The 21,856-nt window shown below is 35.5% G+C and overlaps 1 protein-coding gene across 1 annotated transcript in view; it reads right to left on the bottom strand.

Moving 5' to 3' along the window:
* The window catches only part of Negr1 (neuronal growth regulator 1), a 786,904-nt gene extending 774,766 nt beyond the window's left edge, over positions 1 to 12,138 (bottom strand). The window contains exon 1 of the mRNA XM_076862295.1: positions 11,963 to 12,138. Within this exon, the coding sequence (XP_076718410.1) occupies positions 11,963 to 12,138 (176 nt within the window). The remainder of the gene's footprint in view (positions 1 to 11,962) is intronic.
* Between the last annotated feature and the right edge of the window lie 9,718 nt (positions 12,139 to 21,856).

Below are 21,856 nucleotides of genomic sequence, written 5' to 3'. Positions count from 1 at the left end.
AGTTTAAGGATCCTAAATTTAATAAAAATTTTCTAAAGAAATAGTAATACACAAGGTTGAATTAAGGGTTGCAATAATATACATCAATTAAAATCATGTTATATTACTTTGAAGTCCAATAACAATAGACTGTAAAATTCATAGAAAAAAAACACAAAATGATGGTTGTAGGAATTCAAAGACAGAGCTAGAATTAGCCTAGAAAGGTTAAAAATGTTCTAGGATGATATGAAACAAAAACTGTACATTTATTGGGGAGCACTTTGGATACCTAAAGCAAAACACCATCATGAAATTTACACTTTTCTTTGGTATGCATGCAAAGTCTGGAGCAGGTGAATATATGAAGATGAAATAAAAATATTAATAAATTACATACTATCAGATGGAAACAAGTTTTTACTCAACTCGTATATATACTTGCATGTGTATATATATACATACATATATACACATATACATACATTAATACATATTCTAATTAGACCATATATTTGCCTAATTATAAACTATATACACTCCTACCAACTAGCAGAAAAAGACAACATGCCTAATATGCTTGATTTTATTCATTTCTAGCAATTAAAAAAGACTGACAGGCTTAATGAAACAGGAGTAAAAGCATCTTTCATAGGTTCCTGCATTTTTTGATCTTTCTTTCTATTATGGGAAATAATGGTACTCGACACTCTCGGCTGCCTAGCCCTCTTCAAAGGAGTAAATCAAGGTGGTTCAACTGTTCAGAGTTATATCAGAATTAACATTCAAATGATTAAATTGGGGATTTGGAATACTATAGTGAGCAACCAATGCTTGTCCCTTCTGTTAAGGATTACAATATACAAAAGATCTAAAAATGTAGTCACTTTTAAAAATGAACACAGGCTTTGGAGACACACAGGCCAAGGACCAAGTCCTGACATGCATTTACTCCCCCTAATGAAGTTCAGAAAGGTACTTCTATGATTTTTCCCTCTACTGTTAGAGTAGAAAAATTAGATGTTGTTGCAAGGAAATGTTGAAGTAGCGAATATATAATACTAACTATATATTGTGTTCACTAGCTGTTTTTTTTCTCTGTGTTATCAGTAGCTTGTAATCAGTAGAGATGATTTTTTTTTGGATGAGAGGTTTTTCTTTGGGGAAATACATAGTTTTAAGAATTCACTCTTTCTTACCTAGTATATGCTGATGACCATCTAATTCAATGTGTAAACTACTTAGTCTCATTTAAACCAATTTCATATTTTTCCTCAATATATAACATATATTCTTGATTTTTATCGCTGTAGACACAAAAGTAGCTAAAGTGAAGTTAGTGTTCAATAAATGTTTAATAACTAACTAAATAACAAATTTACCAATTATGCCAATTTTTCTTAATAAAAGTAAAAGATAATGGATAAGGCACTGAACTTGGTATAGGAAGACCTGGATTGGAAATCTGATTGGAATTCTGATATACTCATTTCCTATTCTACCTGGAGCAGGTTATATCACCTTTCCAAGCCTAAGTGGTTATAAAACTTGGAAATCAATACTTCATAACATACTATTGCAAAATTGTGTCATATAGATATTCAAAGAGTACCAGATGGATCTAAGTCAAGATGTTGATGCCTCCACCATTATGTATATAAAACATTCTGCTATGCATTTTTAAAATATGCAGAATTAGAGCAAGCATTCATACATAATTTCTGAGCTTGTACTAAGCATATTGTTTTGGCTAAAATGGCAAGAAAGAAAGATCTTGCCCGTAAATCCTCCCTCTGATATGTACTACTTTCAGTTTAACCTACAGATGATCTAAGGAATCATAGGATGTTCCTAATCCAGGATAATTATTTGCTACCCTACACAGAGTCCAGAGTTAGCTATTTTTTTAAATTTCTAATTTTCTTATCTACTATTCCAATATTATCACCAGTTATCAAATCTTCTTTGAAACTTTCACAAATGTTAATCTTTACCCTCTGACTCCTTCACTGAATTGCATCATACTTTCTAATCTCTTATTTGTTCTTTTCTGAGTCTTTTTGTTTCACCTTTATGCCTTTTACATTTCATGTGACCACCAAGTTACTGTCCTCTGTTAATACTGGCAAGAAATCAAATCACCATCAGTCTGCTGAGCATAAAGTTTATGGTTCCATTGCATTTTCATGCCTTGATTCTGCACTCTAATAGCTAACATTTCATAGGTGTATTTCAATTTCTATTTTGAGTCATTTCATTTTTATTGGGTTAAAAACAACAAAAGCAAGTATATGTATCAAATGTAATCTTTAAAATGTAAAATATATATTTGGTGAATATTTTACAGAGGAACACAAATAATTGGTACACTGAGTTAAATGGGACCAAAATATACTCACATTAGTAGGTAAGATGTATCAATAAACTTCAGATTGAGATTAGAAGAGAAGCAGCCCAAAATTGTTGGCTGATATAAATTTAGTATTTACTATGCATTATATACTGATAGTCTTTCATAGGCAATATTTCATATAATGCTCATAGTTCTACTGAGATAAGGCATTCGTTCAAGGTCAGAAATCCAGTTAAATAAGGAAGCAGGTGTGCAAAATCTGGTCACTGCTATTCTGCACACCTCAAAGGATGACCAATTTCAGTAAAACTAAGCAATAACAAGTGAAAAACTGTGCATAAGAAAAAGCAAATCTTCATATCTCTTAACTCTTTATATCTATTATCTCATATTACTCATGTATGAGCAAAAATATTGATCAATGATAAAGAAGCATCCCATTATTTGAAGATTTATATAAAAATTTCCTTTTGTGAACATATTGCAAAACATATCCCCTGACCTCAATGCAGGCCAATATATAAAATTATCATAAATGAACGCTAAATTGAAATGAAGATATATACCTGAGTGAAAGACACAATTTCAGAGTTGCAATTTATACAGTGTACCTCATTTCATCATAGGAAGGACACAGGCTTAGGATAATGTCCATTATTTAATTAATTATATTAAATAAACAAATGTTTTCTTATTATACTTGCATATAGCACAATTTATGGGCTTAATTCTATGCTATTCCTAATATTTAAACTTTTAAATATTTTTATAAGTCACTCATACAGTATAACATTTCCTCTCTTCTTCCATTTCTTCGTTCTGCTTTCTGAGTTTCAGTAGTCATAATGGGCCAAACACTATGGGAGGCAGCAGAATTGTCATTTTCTATTCAACTGATCAATTACCCAAGATATTAATTTAAAAAAAAGATTACATGTGAATCAAATATATCTAAATATGTTCTCCTGGAAGAAATATTCTGTCTAGAAGATTAGGAAAACTTTATGATTCCTTTGATTTATTCTTTTAATATCCCTGTACCATAGGATGTGATATTATTGGAGGGAATATACAATGTCTTATTATAGCTTTTACATTTACTCTATCTCTTAAATCCATTTATTATACATAAATTTAATTAAGTTGCATGAGGGGAAAGGGTTTTCTGAAGACAAGAGAACATACATTTTCCATGACCCTTTAAGTAATCCAGAACCATTAAAAGTTTTATGGGAGTAGCTTCAGCTTTAAAAAAAAATCAAAAAAAATACAAAACAGAACAAAAATCCAATAATGCAGCACGAGCATAGGCACTGGACCTATGTCCAAATGACTTAGTGAACTTCAGTAAAGAACAGTTTAGCTCTGAACTAAAATTGGTTGTACACATCTTCCATACATCGAGCACATTACTAGCTATTTGGAAACTACAATATATTGGCTTCTAGTCAGAAGACAAACACTTAATGTGGGCAACATTGCCAAATTCCTCTTTCCTCTATTCCACTTTTCTTAGAGAATGTGATTAAGTGACCAGTTTCCATGCCAGCTAGATGCTTAAGAGCATCAAAGGTCCTCTGTCAGGACTCAGAACTTGATATGGCTCAGAAACCACTATGCTAATAGATAACCTCCTCAACATTATAAATCAAAACCTCATGGCCACATTAAAATTCTTTAAGCTAGTATCAATACCCTGTGGTTTATAAAGTACTGTTAGCCAATCTCTGGAGAATGGTTGAGGTTGGAATAACACAAAATTCTGCTCTGGTTTGAGTGTGTAGCTACTTTTCATAATTCAGAGTTATTCATCTGTAGCAACAGCCAATTCTTTCTACCTTCATTATCTTCACTGGTTTCATTTTAATTGAAGCTTTAAGAGAAAAGAAGAGGAGGTTTCATGCATTGAGGTAGAAACAGAAATTATTAGGAGGTCACAACAGACATTTCACTATTTTGAACTGTTTCTATTACCTGAAGATTATAATTGCAAAGAGCAAAAGCCCTCCTATATAATTTAAAATCTTGGATTTTGAAATTATATCAACATCTCAAAATCTGCAACTGGACCACTATGTTTTTTTTTTTAGTTCTTTTTTTTTTTATTGGTTGTTCAAAACATTACAAAGCTCTTGACATATCATATTTCATACATTAGATTCAAGTGCAACCAATGTGATTCTGCAATCTGTAATTGGGGTAAAATGGGAGTTCATGGACCACTATGTTTTAAAGTTCTGTTGAAGTCCCTGTAAGAAACATCTCAAGTCTTAGCAGCACATACACGCAGGCACACATAAATACAAACAAAGTAAAAGGTTAATCAAACAATATTTTCCTTTATTATATGCAATGTTTTTTATTTTACATTCTAGTACATTTTATTTTTCTAATACTGTTGATATTCAGCATTTTTTCTTCAGGACCCTCTAACATACTGTTTCTTGCAATCTAAAGGCACTGTATTTTTTTAATGTCTATGTCTTGATCTTCTAAGACTTTTGCAGGAATTACTCAAGAAACTTTTGGTATACAGATTTAATTTAAAAATTTCTCTATAAACATGAAGCTCCAATTAAGTATTAATGGTATTATAATTATTAAAATGTGAAACAACAAGGAACAAATTGTTTTATTCCTCTCCTTATACTTCTATTGATTCTCTAATTTAAAAAAAAAATAGTAGGCATTGTCTTCCTGTGTTCAAGATATTATGCTAAGGCCCTAGATACAAAAGAGTCATGATACTTAAAAATTTAAAATATTTTTTTCTAATCAAAATATAGCAAAGGACAGGAAGTATATTTTAGCAAAAATCCCAAACTACGAATTTCTTCAGAATCTTATTAATTATAGCACTTTTTATCCCGAAATAACTATAGTATGAAACTATAATTTGACAATTATTATGCCTATGCCGAAAATTCCTAATTCTTACTTTGTGGTAGTATAGAAAGTCCTTGTTTTCACGAGTTAATTTGAAACATTTTTGATGATGTCTACATGGACATGTAAGATGATGTCTATATGGATAGGTAAGATGATGTTGTAGGAAAAAAAAGAGCAATAATTTTTAATTTCTATATATCTAAGTATATATACCAAAGGAAAAATGTCAATGATGAACTTTAATGGATCACCAAAGCTTTGAGAGATGGAATGGCAGACATCAAGAATTTAATTTTCCTCCTAATTCAGAAATCTTTTCTAAAGTATCTCTGAAAGTCATTTAATCAATGATGATTTTAAATTAACATTTTCCTAAAAAATTATGGAGAAATGTACCAAAAGTAGGATTTGATAGTAATTGCTTATATTGAAACCAGACAGCAACTTGAAAAACAGTTGTCTTTCACAAAGTGTTCTACAGAAGTGGATGGAAGGTCACTGGTCACTACACCCTCTAGTCCTTCATTAAGGGGGAGAATTAAAAAAACACTCTTAAGTAATTCCTGCACCAATAATCACTTTTGAAACTTCTCATAGCTCTTCATGTAAGTCATATCATGTAATGTCTACAATGTCTTAATTTCTGTCATTCTGAAGGAAGATATGATGAAAGATCTTATTTCTAACTAGAGAATTCTATAGTTTGAGAGACTAGAGCCTACAACAGTCAAATAATTGAATCAAGAGCATTGCTAAGATCGTATACCTTATAAGAAACAAGAAACTTTGATTAGCTTCTCAGGTATTAAACTAAATAAAAGAAAAACTTTGAATTCCTTTTGATCCTCATGGCAATACTACAGGAATTGTCTTAGCATTCTGATCTCATATCCACAAGCAGGGCGTAGTCCCAGTTATCTTTTTGATTTTGTCAAAAGCAATAATAGAGCCCTATTAAATTTTATCAATATAGATTCACTAACTTAATTTTCCATCCAAAAAATTATCTTTTTCTACTGAATTTGCTCAATTTTATGTTAAATATTTATATATTTGGCTTATTATTCTCACCATAATCTGGGTATGGGGGAAAACAAACCCACAATGTATCCATCTTTCTTCTTTGTAATAAACCCTGATGTTATTGTTCAACTTCTATGCATCTCTTCTTAAATAAGTATTACATCCATCCCCAATAAGCAACATTTGTAGTACCAGGGGGAAGTAGTCATTCAATCAAACATAATTAAAATCACTGAAACTATTATTTTTCACTATGTATCAATCATTGCTCTGCAAGAAACATTTAAACCATTCAGTATATTTAAAACAAAGGCAATTTAATACAGGGAATTTATTACAAAGGGGATAGAATTTTTGAGAACCAAACAGATTGGTGAGATAACACAGTGTGTAGTAACAGCAGGAAGCCACAAGTACTCCTAAGTTGAAGGAATAAAAGGATAAGGCAGTAAACACAAGTCCAAGAGCTAGCTATCAGTTGGAAGCTAGCACAAAAGGCTTCTAGTGCGAGCTGGATATGGTTCTGGACACTGCCTAAAACAATGAAAGAGAGGAAAGGGGAAATACCCTAGATTTTTCACTTTGTAATGCTCTCCCTCCTTCCCAAAATAATTTCCATTACCAGTCAAAAACAGAACACAGCTGACATGGAAGCCTGGGAAACACATCCTGAGGTGCTAGCTCCATCTCCTATTCCCGGACACTTAGAACAGCCGAATGATAAAGGATACACCAGTACAAAAGGCCCACAACTGGCTGACACATACCATGATATGACCAATTTCCTAAATTCTTTAGAAGTCAAGTGTTACAGAATTAACTTATTTCATGAAGCAGTTCAATTACAAAACCAATCTATTCAAAATAAGTAGTATATTAACATGTTTTGGTGCAAAGATTTATATAACAAAATGAACTTTTCAATGATTGTGAATTAAGAAAAAAAAAATTGAACTATGTGCATGATGCATGTCTGTAATCCCAGAGGCTTGGGAGGCTGAAGCAGGAAGACCATAAGTTCAAAGCCAGCCTCAACAACTTAGTGAGGTCCTAAGCAACTTAGTGAACCCTGTCTCTAAATAAAAAATAAAAGAGGGCTGAGGATATGGCTTAGTTGTTAAGCACCCTTGGGCTCAATTTCTGGTATCAAAAATGAATAAATAAATTTAAAAGGGTCTAAATATCCAATGGCAAATATAAATTTATCTAGAAAGGTTAAAATATTATGTTATTACTTAATTAATAAAGGCTGTATATTAATATACTTGGCAATACATCATACTACAGAATAGTTCTGAAAAACCACTATGCCACATTAAAAAGTTTACTTGGAATATGCAAAGTATCCACGTGTAGGAACAACTCAACAATAAAATACTTTCTAATGATATTCCCCAAGTACAGCATAATGCATTTTTACTGCAATAAGTAATTCTGCATTTTTATACATAAATCATTTAAGTTACTATAGCCAATAGTATGCATTCAAACCAATAATAATTAATACAGTTTAGACTTTTGGCAAAATGTATTGATCAAACATGCAGAGAAATAATAAATAATTGTCATATCCATTTAGAAATATACTTGAAAAAGTTTTGTATATTCCAATGAAAATGTTTCCTAGAACTGTGTTCTAGGCTGTAAGCAAAATGCTTCCGCTTATTACAATATCATAGTAGGATATCATACAATTTCCATTCAAATTCAGTGCATTAAAATGACAGAGTTGTGTTCAGTTTTGCTAAAGTAAAAGAAGATATCACATTTAAGTAAAGAATCTCTCTTCCTTCCTTTGATTAAAGCATGACAAGCAGATAATAGGATATTTTGAATTCCTATCAGGAAGATGGCTAAAAATGCACAAAATTCATACAGAAGGGTTTGAATGAGAAACAGATTGAAAAATTTAGCTTAAAAATGACATGTAATTAAAAAAATCTGCACGCACAAGGAGGATATAAATGAGGATGTTCACAGTGTTGTTTCCAAAGAATGTTAACCATTTTCAACTTGTTTATACAACAGTATATGTTAATAGGGTAAGAATAAAGCAACTGATTGACAGTACAGTAATGTCAACATTCTATGTAACAAAAAAGTCATCTAAAATTTACGTACTTTTCCAAAGTAATGTTTGCCCCACTCCTCAGTTCTACACACTCTGGTTCCTAAAATAAACCAATGTGGTTCTACCATCTTCTGTTCTCTGCTGTCATCCACTGACAAAGTAACTCATATCTTCTATGCAGTATAAATGCAACATGAAAACTATAAAAAAGTTGATGTGTCCACACAAAGCTTAACAAGTTTTGTTATAAATAAAATACTACATGTATTACATGAGGTAGTGATCAAAGTCAATATTTAATTGGTTAATGGAAATGCTCTGTTTATATAAAATTAATGTCCTAATTTAGACTCTCATGAATTTACTTAAATCAAAAGTTTAGGCAAGGAAAGTATATATTATTACATTGAGTATATTCACCATGAAATATTTTATCAAGAAGGTCCAAATAGTTCAAGAGAATTCTTCAGAGATTTAGCAATGAAAAAATATTATTGACTAACCTTAAAGGACAAAGTTAAAATAATAAAGATGTTGAAATTTTTAAATGGAATTTCACTATAAATTCTCTATTCAAATTTAACAGATTATATTATTTGCATGATAAAGTTAGTAGATCACAGAATGAATTTCCTTTGAGTTGTAGCTCCACTTAAGGAAAGTTTTGTTTTTCCTGATTCTCTTCTTAAAAACAGACATTCTGGCACTTAGAAGATGAAAATGTATCATTTGACCTTTAAACTTCTGTTTCATTAATGTAACCACAAGCAACAGAGTCACTGACTGGCAGGCTTGCACTTTAAGGCCTTTACCACTTAAAGTTATTTGATAACTTTTATGCCACCATTTGTTTTTTATTAGACACTTTGGGGAACATGCTACAATAAAAACAATATATTGCGTAAACCTTGATAAATAACATCTTGTAATTCAGTTAAATATTCTCTTACACTGGATTCATCTACTTTGATGGGAAGGGGGTGTATATTTGGAGGGTAGATTTTTGGTTTGCTTTCTAATGAGTTACAGGTTAATGCCAATATGATGCTGAGCATACCAGTAAAAAAAAAAAAAAAAAAAAAAAAAATCAGACTATAACTCTGTAAGTTTATTCCTGATGAAAAATATGGCACTTAAGTTGCCCACACTATATGAGTCCTTAGGCCATACATGTTTTGGTCTTGAACAAAGACAATACCAAATGCAGAAGTCAAGAAAAATATCTGATATTACTTAAAGTTGTTTTAATAGAGATAAAATTTGTTGTAAATAAATAGGTTTAATTATTTTTAAACCTTTGGGCAATGTAAAAAATTGAACAATTGGATACATCCTAGATAAATTAATATGAACAAATTGCTTTGAGTAAAAGGTAATGCAGATAAGATTTCTGTTTCACATTACAAAAAATGATTGTTCATCAAAAAAGTAAAATATAATTGGTTCAAAACATCATTGAGACAGAGATTCTATTTGCTTTAAAAAGTTTTAAAAGTCAAAATTTTCCTAAAGATATTACAAAACTCAGGATAGAGCATATAAATGGATGAGGTACACTGCTCAGAAAGTAAACAAGGACTGCACCAAACCAACAACATTGGAAAGATATTGTCCCCACATGTCAGGAAAGCTTCACTGTTGGAAGTAATGAGTTCTCCTGGAAGCAGAATGTGGCTCCAGCTATTGTAATTAACCATAGTATCTGATGGATTGTTCATTAGGAAAAAAAAAAAAAAAAAAGCCAAGTAATATGGTGAAAAGATAAGCCATCTACCAAATCCCTTAGGTTGAAAATGGTACTGCTTTCCACACATAAGCAATATGCCACTACAGACATACATATTGCAGCTCCCATGATATGTGTTTTCAGCCCCTGAAGGTAGTATTTTGTCTTTATCACTGTTATTCAAACTTCTAAAAGAAACAATATAAAAAGTAATTATGTGTTTACATTATATTCTCTACGTGACAATGTTATGACCAACAATGAAGTTATTTTACTATGTGTAATTTGAAAACTTGTTACTTTTGTATATACAACAGTATTCATAACAAAGATAACATATTGTTAAAACATAAATTAGTGTATATTAGAAATTATAATAGCACTCTGCAAATTGGGATTCATGTTTCAAGATGTATAAGCCATATACCACACCCACATCATTAAATTTAAAATATGTTGCATGATTCAAACAGAAATATATACCAATTTCTTTCACTTCTCACAAGCCATGTATCCTGAATTTGTGTAACCTACACTTATAAGCCAACTACCACCCAGTGGAGAGAAAGAATATCTTTCAGGAAGATTTGAGGTATATGTCAGGTGGGGGTGTCAGGGGAGAAGGGAGGGCAATGGGAAATGAAGGAATAGAGCATTTAGCCTTGTTTAGATTCAGGCACTACTGATCATAAATTTGTATTTTCACAGGAAAGGAAATGTTTCCAGAAGCTCATTCTGTAATGTTGCTTAGGGATAAAACCAGGCTAGGATGTTCATTAATGACAAACCATTTCAACATTTAAGCTCAGAGAAACGAGAAGAAGGGATTGGGGGAGAAGTAAAATTGAAGACCAGAAGGAGGGAGAAAGGTTGGAAGAAGAGATGGCAGCAGGTTGGGGAGGGTTAGATCGGGGGAGATAGTGTGTACACACGTATGAGTGACAGTGTGTGGAGCAGAGGAGTGTATGTGTTTTAAACAGCAAGAATCTGAACGTGAGAGGGGTCGGTAGAGTACAGAAGTGCCCATGTGTGCTAGGGTATGAAGAGCATGTGAAGGAGTGCATTTATAAAACTAAGATTTATGAGGGTGAGAAATGGTACTTAGGGGGAAAGCGGGAACATGCATGTGGGTGTGACATGGGTGGGGAAGAGCACGGGGAGAAGGATGTGGGAAATGGGAATCAAAGAGGGAAGACAAGGCACAGAGTGAGGACACTAATAAGAATGAAAAATTAAGGGAAAGGGAAGGGTGAAGAAAGGAGGGGATAGGGTTAAACAAGTGGATAAGAAATAAAAGTGGAGGAGATTAAAAGGGGAGGAAACAGAAAAATAAAAAACGGATGAAAGAAGGCAATCGAGAGCAAAGAGTAAGACGGAGGTGGATAAAATGGTTAAAAGAGAGGAAGGAAAAAAGAGAGGGGAGAAACCGGAAGAAAGAAAGAAAGAAAGCTAAAGAGGGAGAAAAATTGAGCCTGAGTGTCCAAGTGAGAGGGAAAAATAAATGGAGCAGAGAGCCAGCACTTTGACAAAGTCGCTTAGGCTAGAGTAAAATAGAAACAAACCTGATAAACTTGTCAGACTCTCCGAGAGTACCCCATGACTATAAAACAGAGACCTAGTGAATTGAGTTTCAAAGTGGCACCTGCTCCTCCTTCCAAACCTGACACTTCACTCAACCCCGGGCTACTTGGATTCCCAGCAAAGTGCTTTAGCATCCTAAGTCTAGCTTACTACCTGCCCCGGCAAAAAAAAACAGGCTTGGATTCTGGGAAGAATCAGCACCGGGATTTCTTGAGATGTGGTCTTTTGATTAGTGAGCACCCCTAGTATTACTGTTCAGTTTAAAAGAAGGTAAAGAAGGTGGAAAGAGAGAGAGAGAGAGAGACTGAGACAAGTACGAAAAGAAAGCCGTTCTTCCTACCTAAGCACCGCCGTGTCCCCTTTTCTGACCATCATGTTGTCCACGGTCGCCCAGGGGAAGTCCACACTCTGTCCAGCGGGGAGGCAGGAGGGTAGCAGGCAGCACAGGCTGAGGAGCACCGCCGCCAGCCACTGGTTCGAGCAACAAGCACCCTGCACCAACAGCATCATGTCCATCCCTGCTAGGGCTGCTCACTCTCCAGCAGCTTTCAGCTCGCACTCCCCCACCCCCTGGTGCTGGCGAGTCTTCCCGGGAACCAGGCGGCGCGCCACAGATTTTTTTTTCTTTTTTGAGTGGGTGGGTGGGTTTCTTTTCTTTCTTTCTTTTCCCCCCCTCCTAGTTGTCGGGTGTTGTTTCTTTTTTCTGTCTCTCCTCCTCCTCCTCCTCTTCACTTTCCCTCCCTCCCTCCCCTCCCACCCCCTGGCGCCACACTACACCTCCTCTCGGTTGCTTTTGGCCGAGTCCGGAGTGTGTCTAATTCTCGGGCGGCTCGCACACCATCTAGCGAGGAGGCGAGCGCGCCGGCGAGTGAGGGAGGAGGCGCGGCGGCGGCGGCGGCGGCAGGGCGAGCGGCGGTGGCTGCAATCGCAGCAGCAGTAGCAGCGGCAGCAGAGGCAGAAGCAGCGCGGGGCGCAGCGGCGGCCGCCGGCCCCCGGGCTCGCGCGCGTTGCCAAGCGGCCGTTTCCTTAGCAACCCCGCCCGGGGATTGAGGATGGAGCAGGGAGGGGGGGAAATGAAAGGGGAAAAAAAAGATTGAAAAGAAAAAGAAAAGAAAGAAAACGAAAAAAAAAAAAAAAATCCGAGGAGGTATATCACAATTGTGCAAACTGAGGAGGAAAGAGATGCACATAGACGGAAGGTTTCCCTCACTGTCGTAAGCGCTAGAGGGATGCTTTGCTAGAAAAGTGTACCGGGGCTGGGGTGGAGAGAGCTGAGGGGCGCTTTCCTTCCCCTCTTCGGTGCGTTTTATCTCCTGAGGCACCGTAAGTTTTAAGTCTTCTAAGTTGGGGTCGGCGCCATCATGACGCCGAAGACTGTGAGTTGGTTTTTGTTACTGTTTTGTTTTTAATCTTGCCTGGGTGGTCTCGCGCTACAGTTGAGAAGCTGCTAACTAGTTTTCTTTTTACTCCTTTTCTGGAATATGAAGGGACGGTGTGGCAGGGCGCCGATTTTTTTTTTTTTTTTTCGGGGGCACGAAGGGGTGCAAGGCCTTGCGGTAGAGCAGCTGGCGAGTCTGTCCGGTCAGCCCATATGGATTGGAGGACGCCTGCCCTTCTCTGGGCGTCTTGACACACACACGTGTGTTGTGTGTGTGCGTGTGTGTATGTGTGGTAGAGAGTGGGAGAGAGCAAACGTGTGTACGTGTGTGTGTGTGTGTGTGTGTGTGTGTGTGTGTGTGTCAGCGAGTAGTACGCGCGGGGCGCGAGCGCAGAGCTTGTGTGCGCGCGGCACGCAGGCGCGCTGGGAGGGACAGGGCGGGCCGTGCTGGGATGCAGTGTTGGAAAGAGACTGCAATCAAGTGTTTTAATTGTGTAGAGCCAGTCAGTCCTGTTATGTAAGAGGCAGTTTAACAGTTTAACCCGTTTGCGTCTATCAGGCGGAATGATCAGCTCATCCGAATCTAGGCAGGGCAGAGTTATCGGGTTTAACGAGTCACAGAGTTTTATTTTTTAACAACCTCAAAACCGGGTTGGAACAAGCTTTCATCTCAGGGGGCGCAGAGCTGCAGTCTCCGCTCTTCAAGCCGCAGCCCCTATGCTGCTTCACTAGGCTGTTGCAAGCCGCCGTCCTGGCCCAGGGCAGAATGGGGTACCAGACAGGGAACCGACCCCTACTCCTCCCGCTTTCTTTCCTTTCCTTCTTGAACTCAGATTCAAGATCCTTTAGCTATTCCGGGCCATTTACAAATCAATGAAAGACCTGACGCTGGAGTCCACAGCAGTTCTGCTGATCAATCTTGTTCAGTGAGGAGTTCGGGAAGCAGAGGACCCAAGTGGAGAGAAACAAGTAGTTAAAAATAAATTAGCCCCTCCTTAATTCTTTTCCTCCCCCACCCCTCTGCCTTTAGTAGTGTTTCAAAAAGATATTCTTCGCCTCACCCCAGTCCTTCTCCTCTTAAACAATATAGCTGCCTAGCACATCCTAACTCGTTTTTCATAACGCTAGCAGGATCCTTTGGCAAAGCGCACCGTAGCAATAATCTCTGCAGGGGTCAGCATCCGGCTTCCTCCCCAGCCCGAGCTCTTTATGAGGCAGGCAGGGAGTCGTTTTGCTTGGTAGTAGTGGTACTCAGAGTGATTTTTATCGCCATGCATAAGGACGTGTGGGAAAAGGGAAGGCTTCCCATCACCTGTGACCACCCAGACTGACTGATATCTAAGAGCCCCTAACCAACAACACTTCCCTGCTAAACTAACACTCCAAGCTCAGCAATTAACCAAGAGGTTTGCAGCAGGAGTTGCTGATGTTATTAGTATTCAGGCTTAATTCTTAAAACCGGCTCGGATTGAAAGTGCAATAGTATGCAGCCGCATTTTGAAACGTCAATAAAATGTTAGTCATTTGCGGATGAATGAAAACATTTTCTTTACCGTCTGGTGTGCTAGGGAAATAATTGTCAAATGACAGACTCTTGCTAATATTGATGCCAAATACCTAGATAACACTGTCATCTTGTTAACTGAATTTTTTCCTTCTAGCGTGGTACACTGATAGTTAAAGCTTAAAATTATCTAGAGCAAACGAGGGATTAGAAAAATTGACATGTCATATAAATGGGAAAAACTATGGAATATTATTTAGTATTTTCGCTAGAGATGAATTAGATCTGGATAAAGAGAAGCAGAAGGCACAGCTTCCGGCATTGTGACTCACTTTAGTGCTATTTTATGCAGAGATGGGGTTGCCAGCCTTTTCTAATACAAGCTATGAAACGCATCCTTTCCTAAATGTTGTTTCCCTGGGATCTGACATCTTCAGTGTCAACGGGGGTGGGGTCTGGGAAAGAAGGAGGAGGGATTTCTGTGACCACGGATGAAGCTTTGCAGCAGTTTTAATATGTACAACAACCCTTCAAGCTTGTAAACGGAAACTGGAGCCACTTCTACTTAAAGGCAAAGAGTTTCTTTTCCTTATTTCTAGTTTCTGTCTCAGCTTCTATTCATTGATCAAAAAGCACTTAATTCTCACAGAACACAACCCAAAGAAGCAATAACTAAACCTAGTTTATAGTTGCATAGAGCATTGGAGAGATTATTTACAGGTAGGTCAGTGCTATTTGAAGTGAGTGCAAGAATGTTGGATGGGGCAGCCCCTCTTGCCCTGTATACTTCTGCTGTTCTCTGACTAGAGAGGAAAATGATTTTAAAAGCCTTTTATGACATTCTTTCCCCTTGACCTTTCTAAGGGTATGTATCTGAGAGGATTTTACAGGGTTTCCAGTATTTGCTTTTGAGGTCCCAGAGTTCTTCCAAGCAGAAACATAAATCCTGGAAGTCTTGGCTCCTTTTGAGGAAAAACCAGAACAAAAACAAATAACCACAAGAAAATGAAAGAAAACTACCTAGTATCAAGAATAGATAATAGGATTGTTAAAAAATCTTTTAGATGGTTAAATTTGGCTTGGATGTAATGGAATCCATCCTCAGCCAGAATTTTTAGAAATGACATTGCTTTTAATTCTTCTTTTATAATTATGTGCTTTCCTTTGTTTTTAAACTTCAACTTCTAATATTTGAAGAAATATAATAATCTGTATGGAATTAGTTTGGAAGGAGAAAGGTGGAGATTGATTGTGATAGCTTATTATTCGGTTATGTAGATTGATTTACACTCTTTTCTTTCATGCCCTCTGACTGGTATTTTGAACATTCAGGAGTGTTGGGAAGAGTAATATTGTAAAGCTGTGTTAGTTAATAAGCCTGTTTTTATTCAGTGGTATAAACGAGATTGTTATTAACAAAAGATAAAATATAAATTCACATTTTTTTCTTGATAATGAGTAAAGCCATATTCATATTTCATATTATTACTGTCTAGGCATGAGAAATTTTAGGCAAGACAGGACCCAAGATCTAATGAAAAGAACTAATGAGAGCATTTTGTAATTTCTGAAGGAAGTCAGTCAGGGTACACTTAAAAACAGGACATATGAATAATAAAACTTGCTAAATTGGCCTATAATTGATTCTCTATTTGAATTAAGCTGGCTTAAGACTGGAGCACCTTGACAACTAAAACTGATCATTAGTGATGGTTTTCAAATCAGTATGAGATGTATAAAACTTGACAAATTTGTTGAGAGATTTCTCAACCTAGACTCTTTTGACATTTTGGGCCAGGTACTTGTTTGGGGGATTGCCTCTAGCACTGGAAAATGTTTAACATCATTCCCTGCCTCTACTTACTAGATGCCAGTGATACCAGTAGATGGCAGTAGTTATGATAACCGGAATTTCTCCTGACTTGATACATGTTTTGTGGTTTGGGGGCATGGACAACAGGATCACCCCAAGTTACAAACCATTCCAGTGTAGGCTACTTTCTAGAAATATATGCTATCTTCTCCTTGTTGATAAAATAATGAAGCAGATTTTTGGTCCAAAAAAAAAAAAAACAACTGTTTTGAATTCTGTAGCTACAAAATCATTTCTCCTCATCAGTTCACTCTCTGCATTTACCCTTCTGTATAATCAAGTAGCCCAGATTAGCACAGATGCAATAAATTTAATGACAGAACATAAAAATATGTTTCTATGATTTTTTTCATGTACTGTAGGAGACCTTCTCAAGACCACAATTACAATATACAATTACAATATCTTCTGTATTTTTAGAATACATTCTTTAGTTATGCATGGTTTGGTTTTAAATGCTGTTGTAAAGGAGGGTTAGATTTAAGCCAGAATTGAATTGATAGTTCTCATTTTTAAAATAACTTGTCATTTTGTGGTTTTCAAGTAAAAGTAAATGGTGAGCTTGTTTCCAGCCAGAACTCATTTAAGTCTTGGTATTCTTTATATTGTGACAGTTGCAGGGTATGGACTCTCGGAGATGGCTGTTGAATAAAGCAGAGGAAAAACAAAGTCATTTCACTATTGAATCATGCTGTTTAATAATCATAATTTATTTCATTCACTTTCCAGTTATTTACCATCTTTTCTATTAACTATCAGCTCTAAGGGTAAACAAAGAAATAAGAAGTATGTGTTTGTGCATTGTTTAGGGAGAGTGGGGATACCTACTCCATTTATGAAGCTCTTCAACCACTGCCATAAAATGACCCTGAAAATTTCACTAAAGTACTTAAACAGGAAAAAGAAATCTTACAGTAGGTGTGGGTAGAAATCATTTCTAAAGCACTGAAAGTTTTATTCTTTTTGCTTATAAAATAATGAGTCTGGCTATAAGACATTTAATCATACATTTGCATGGCTCCAGTTAGAAACAATAATCATTTTTAAAGATTCTCTTCACTTCCAAAAAAAGACTTTAGGGAACTCAGGACCATCTATTAAAAATAAACACCAAATTTAATATTTCGTTTTGTACTGTAAATATTATAAAACCTTATTTTTTTCAAACAAGCCCTTTATTATGGTATTTCATTTTATTTCTTGGAAAGTTCTGATTCTTATTGTGGATAGGTTTATTTTGAATATTTTAAAATTCTGTTATGACTTGTCAACCTTTTTTCTTTTTTCAATTTTTTTTCTGAAATTTATATGCTTATGTATGTTTTTAGAAGAGGAAGTACCTCATTGTGTAAATTTATGATGGCACCTTGACAGGAATTGGTAATTTTTAATTTGGAAGAATGTTCACTACTGAAATGGTTTTCATAAAACAGGCTTTCATCTTTTCATAAAACTTGGCATTGAGATATGGTTCTAAGCATAAACAAAGTTACTATACCTTTTCTGTTCCATGACCACTTTTAGAAACTTTTGGGGTCTTCAATGCTCTTACTGTAAGCTATATTCATAGGAAAGTAAAAATTGAATTGTCTTAAGACTTGAGAAAACTATCTAGGTTCGAAGTGTAATAAGTTTAAAGAACTATTTCAAATTGCTTTCCGAATTTACCCACCCATGTTCATGACATTTTAGAATTTTTGTTTCAAAAAAGTACATAGAACATAAATGTACAATTTATTAAAAGTATTATTTTGAACTTAAATATAAACGTACAATTTATTAAAAATATTATTTTGAACTTAACATCAATTTAATTTCATCCACTTTAACAAACAAGAATCATCAGTATCCCAAAAGTTTCCTGTAAGCCTTTTCTTAATTACAACCTCTGTTTATTTCTTTGAATGTATTTACAACAATTATTTCATGGTCAGCATTTCCTCAATGTCTTTGCACTTTTGCCCCTTTGTTCTGCATATATCTGAAATAATAACTTGTTTTTACAAGTATTCATACAAAACCACTTTATATGATATATTGTTTAATTTAATAGTAGAAATATACTGTTAAATACACACACACACACACACACACACACACAAATTGTATTTGATATCTTGTGCTGAACAATCCTATGTTAGGGTTCCTCTGTGCCATTGTACAGCTGTTGTTTCTTCATTTTTTAAAAATCTATATACCATTTCATGGTATGACTATACTATTGCATATATATCCATTATATTGTTAGCAGATAGTTATGTTTTATATTGTCTATTATAGACAAATTATACTACAAATATTTTTGAACATCAGTGCTTAAAATTTCCCTCAGGGCACTACAGACACACACACACACACACACACACACACACATACACACACACATACATCACGCACAAACACATACATACACACACAGAGGTACACTCATGCATCCCTTAATGATAGATTCACTTTGGGGAAATGCTCCTTAAGTGATTTATTGTGCAAATATCACTGAGTATACATACACAAACCTAAGTGTTAAGCCTGTTACAAACCAAGGTGGTATAGCCTATTGTTCCTAGACTTAAAAACCTATACGAAATATTACTGTACTAAATGCTTTAGGAAATTATTAAAAAATGGTGTTTGTATATCTAAACATATCTAAACATAGGAAAGGTACTGTAAAAATTTGCAGTACAAAATATAGTAAGCGATACAGCACTATAGGACACTTATGTGATGAGTGGAGCTTGCTAGACTAGAAGGACTCTGCATTAGTGAGTGAGTGGTCAATAAATGTGAAATACTGTACACTACTGTGAGCTTTACATGTACTTCTCCAGATTTATTTTTAAAAATTTTCATAATAAAATAATCATAACTTACTGTAAGTTTTTACTTTATAAACTTTATATTTTAACTTTTGGACTCTTCTGTAATAACATCATCTTAAAACACAAACACTTTGTACACTGTAAAATTATTTATTTTTTACTTTTAGAATTTTGTTAAAAATAAAACATGAACACAGACATTATCCTAGGCCTACATGGGGTCAGGATCTTTAATATCACTGGCTTCCACCCCCACATCATGCCCTACTGGAAGGTCTTCAGGAGCAACAACACATATGGAGCTGTCATTTCCTGTGATTACAATGCCTTCTTCTGAAATACCCCACAAAGGACCTGCCTAAGGGTCTTCTGGAAGAGGTGTCTCTTCACAAATAAGTCCATGGTGGTTTGCTGCATCTTCTTCTTGTTGCTTTTCATCATGTTGGCTTGTAAGCAGACGAGACACATTCTTTTTGTGAAAGAATACATGCAGATTTGGGGGTTTGTATTTTCAGCTTTAAAGGGACTTGTTAAGTACTGCAAAAGCTACTGCTAAACCCTTCATTGTGAATCTTAACAAGTTCTTTTTCTTCTACAACAATTCCTTTCCTTTTGTCTTGTCTTCATCTCTGTATTCCTGCTCCACTTCTATCCCCTCCTCATTAGGCAGTTCCTCAGGAACCAGCTTTAGGAGAGCCTAAATGCCCATCTTCATCCATAACAGAGTTAAAGGTGTTTGCCATCTCAACAACAGCCAGGTTGATTTTTTCAACTTCCTCATCTTTGGCAATACTTTGAAGTCATGGACAAACTCACCTGTGTCTTTATTGATGCTGTCACAGATGTCACAATACTTCCGCATTGCATCATTGTCTTCTCATTGTCTTCCTTAGTTGTAGCAATAGTCTGGGCCAAGGTCCTCCTCAAGTAATAGACCTTACAAGCTTCTATAACACCTTGATCTTGGGTTGGATCCCAGAGGTGGTGTTTTGAGAAAGAAATACCATTTTGAATGTTGGAAGGTTGATAACCACTTAAAAGAGGATGTTGGGAGCTTTATTAATAACAAACAAAATTTTGAAAAGTGTTATTCTCCAAATACTGCTTGTCTCTTTTGCTGGCTCATCAATTCAGGAAGGCATCTTGGAAGAGAAGCTGAGTCATTAAGGAGTTCATGTTACTCCTGTAGTACATGGGCAGTAAGGAAGATCCTTGTGGACCATGCATTCCCACTGTGCCAGATCACAGTGTTTTCAATCTGTAGCCTGAAACTTTGTTCCCAAGCAAGAATGTTATCCTGGTTTTCATATCCTTGAAATCTGGCAGTGATTTGATCTCTTTGTGGATGAAAATACTTTCAGGGATCCATATACAAAATGGAAAGTTTCATCCATTTGAAGATTTACTGTGGCAAGTAATTATCCTCAAGGATCAGCTTATCTTCAGTTTCCTAAAATTCTTCAGATCCCTCCTACACATCATCACTTGCGCTCATCACTCCTTTCATTTTATGTAATGAATAAAACTTTTTGAATCATTTAAACTACTCAGAGCTAGCAGTGAATTCAATGTGTTGGTCAGGCCCAATCCTGTATTTCATATCTTTATATATTTTCATTTGTTCTAATTAGTTATACATGATAGTAGAATGTATTTTGACATATATGGAGTATAACTTCTCATTCTTCTGGTTGTACATGATATAGAATTACATTGGTCGTGTGATCATATATGTACACATAGTAATGTCCACTTCATTCTGCTATTTTTCCTATTCCAATTCTCCCTCCCGTCCCTTCATTCCTCTTTGTCTAATTCAATGTTTTTCTGTTCTTCCTTAACCTTCCCTCATTATGAATTAGCATGTGCATATCAGAGAAAACACTGGGCCTTTTTTTTTGGGGGGGGGGATTGGCTTATTTCACTTAGCATGATGTTCTCTAGTTCCATCCATTTATCTGCAAATGTCATTATTTCATTTTTCTTTATCGCTGAGTAATATTCCATTGTGTATGTAAACCACATTTTCTTTTTCCATTCATCTCTTCAGGGGCACCTCGGTTGGTTCCATAGTTTAGTTACCGTGAAATGAGTGGCTATAAGCATTGATGTGGCTGCATCACTGTAGTATGCTGATTTTCAGTGATCTCTAATTGCTAGAGATGTTGAACATTTTGTCATACATTTGTTGACTGATACTATTTCTTCTTCTATGAAGTGTATGTTCAGTTCCTTAGTCCATTTATTGATTGGGTTATTTGGTTTTTTGGTGTTGAGTTTTTTTAATTCTTTTTGTATCCTGGAGATTAGAATTCAGTCTGAAGTAAAGGTGACAAAGATTTTTTCCCATTCTGTAGGCTCTTTCTTCACGTTTTTGATTATTTCCTTTGTTGTGAAGAAGATTTTTAGTTTGATTCCATCCTATTCATTAATTCTTGATTTTACTCCTTGTGCTTTAGAAGTCTTGTCAAGGAAGTAAGTTCATAAGCCCATGTGATGTATGTTCGAGCCTACTTTTTCTTCTATTAGACTCAGGATCTCTGATCTAATGCCTAAGTTCTTGATCCACTTTGAGTTGAGTTTTGTGCAGGGTGAGAAATAGGGGTTTAATTTCATTTTGCTACATATGGATTTTCAATTTTCCCAGAACCATTTGT

The sequence above is a fragment of the Callospermophilus lateralis genome, chromosome 7 (genome assembly GCF_048772815.1).
Source record: "Callospermophilus lateralis isolate mCalLat2 chromosome 7, mCalLat2.hap1, whole genome shotgun sequence".
NCBI lineage: Eukaryota > Metazoa > Chordata > Mammalia > Rodentia > Sciuridae > Callospermophilus > Callospermophilus lateralis.
This window is presented reverse-complemented; position numbering and strand designations above follow the sequence as displayed.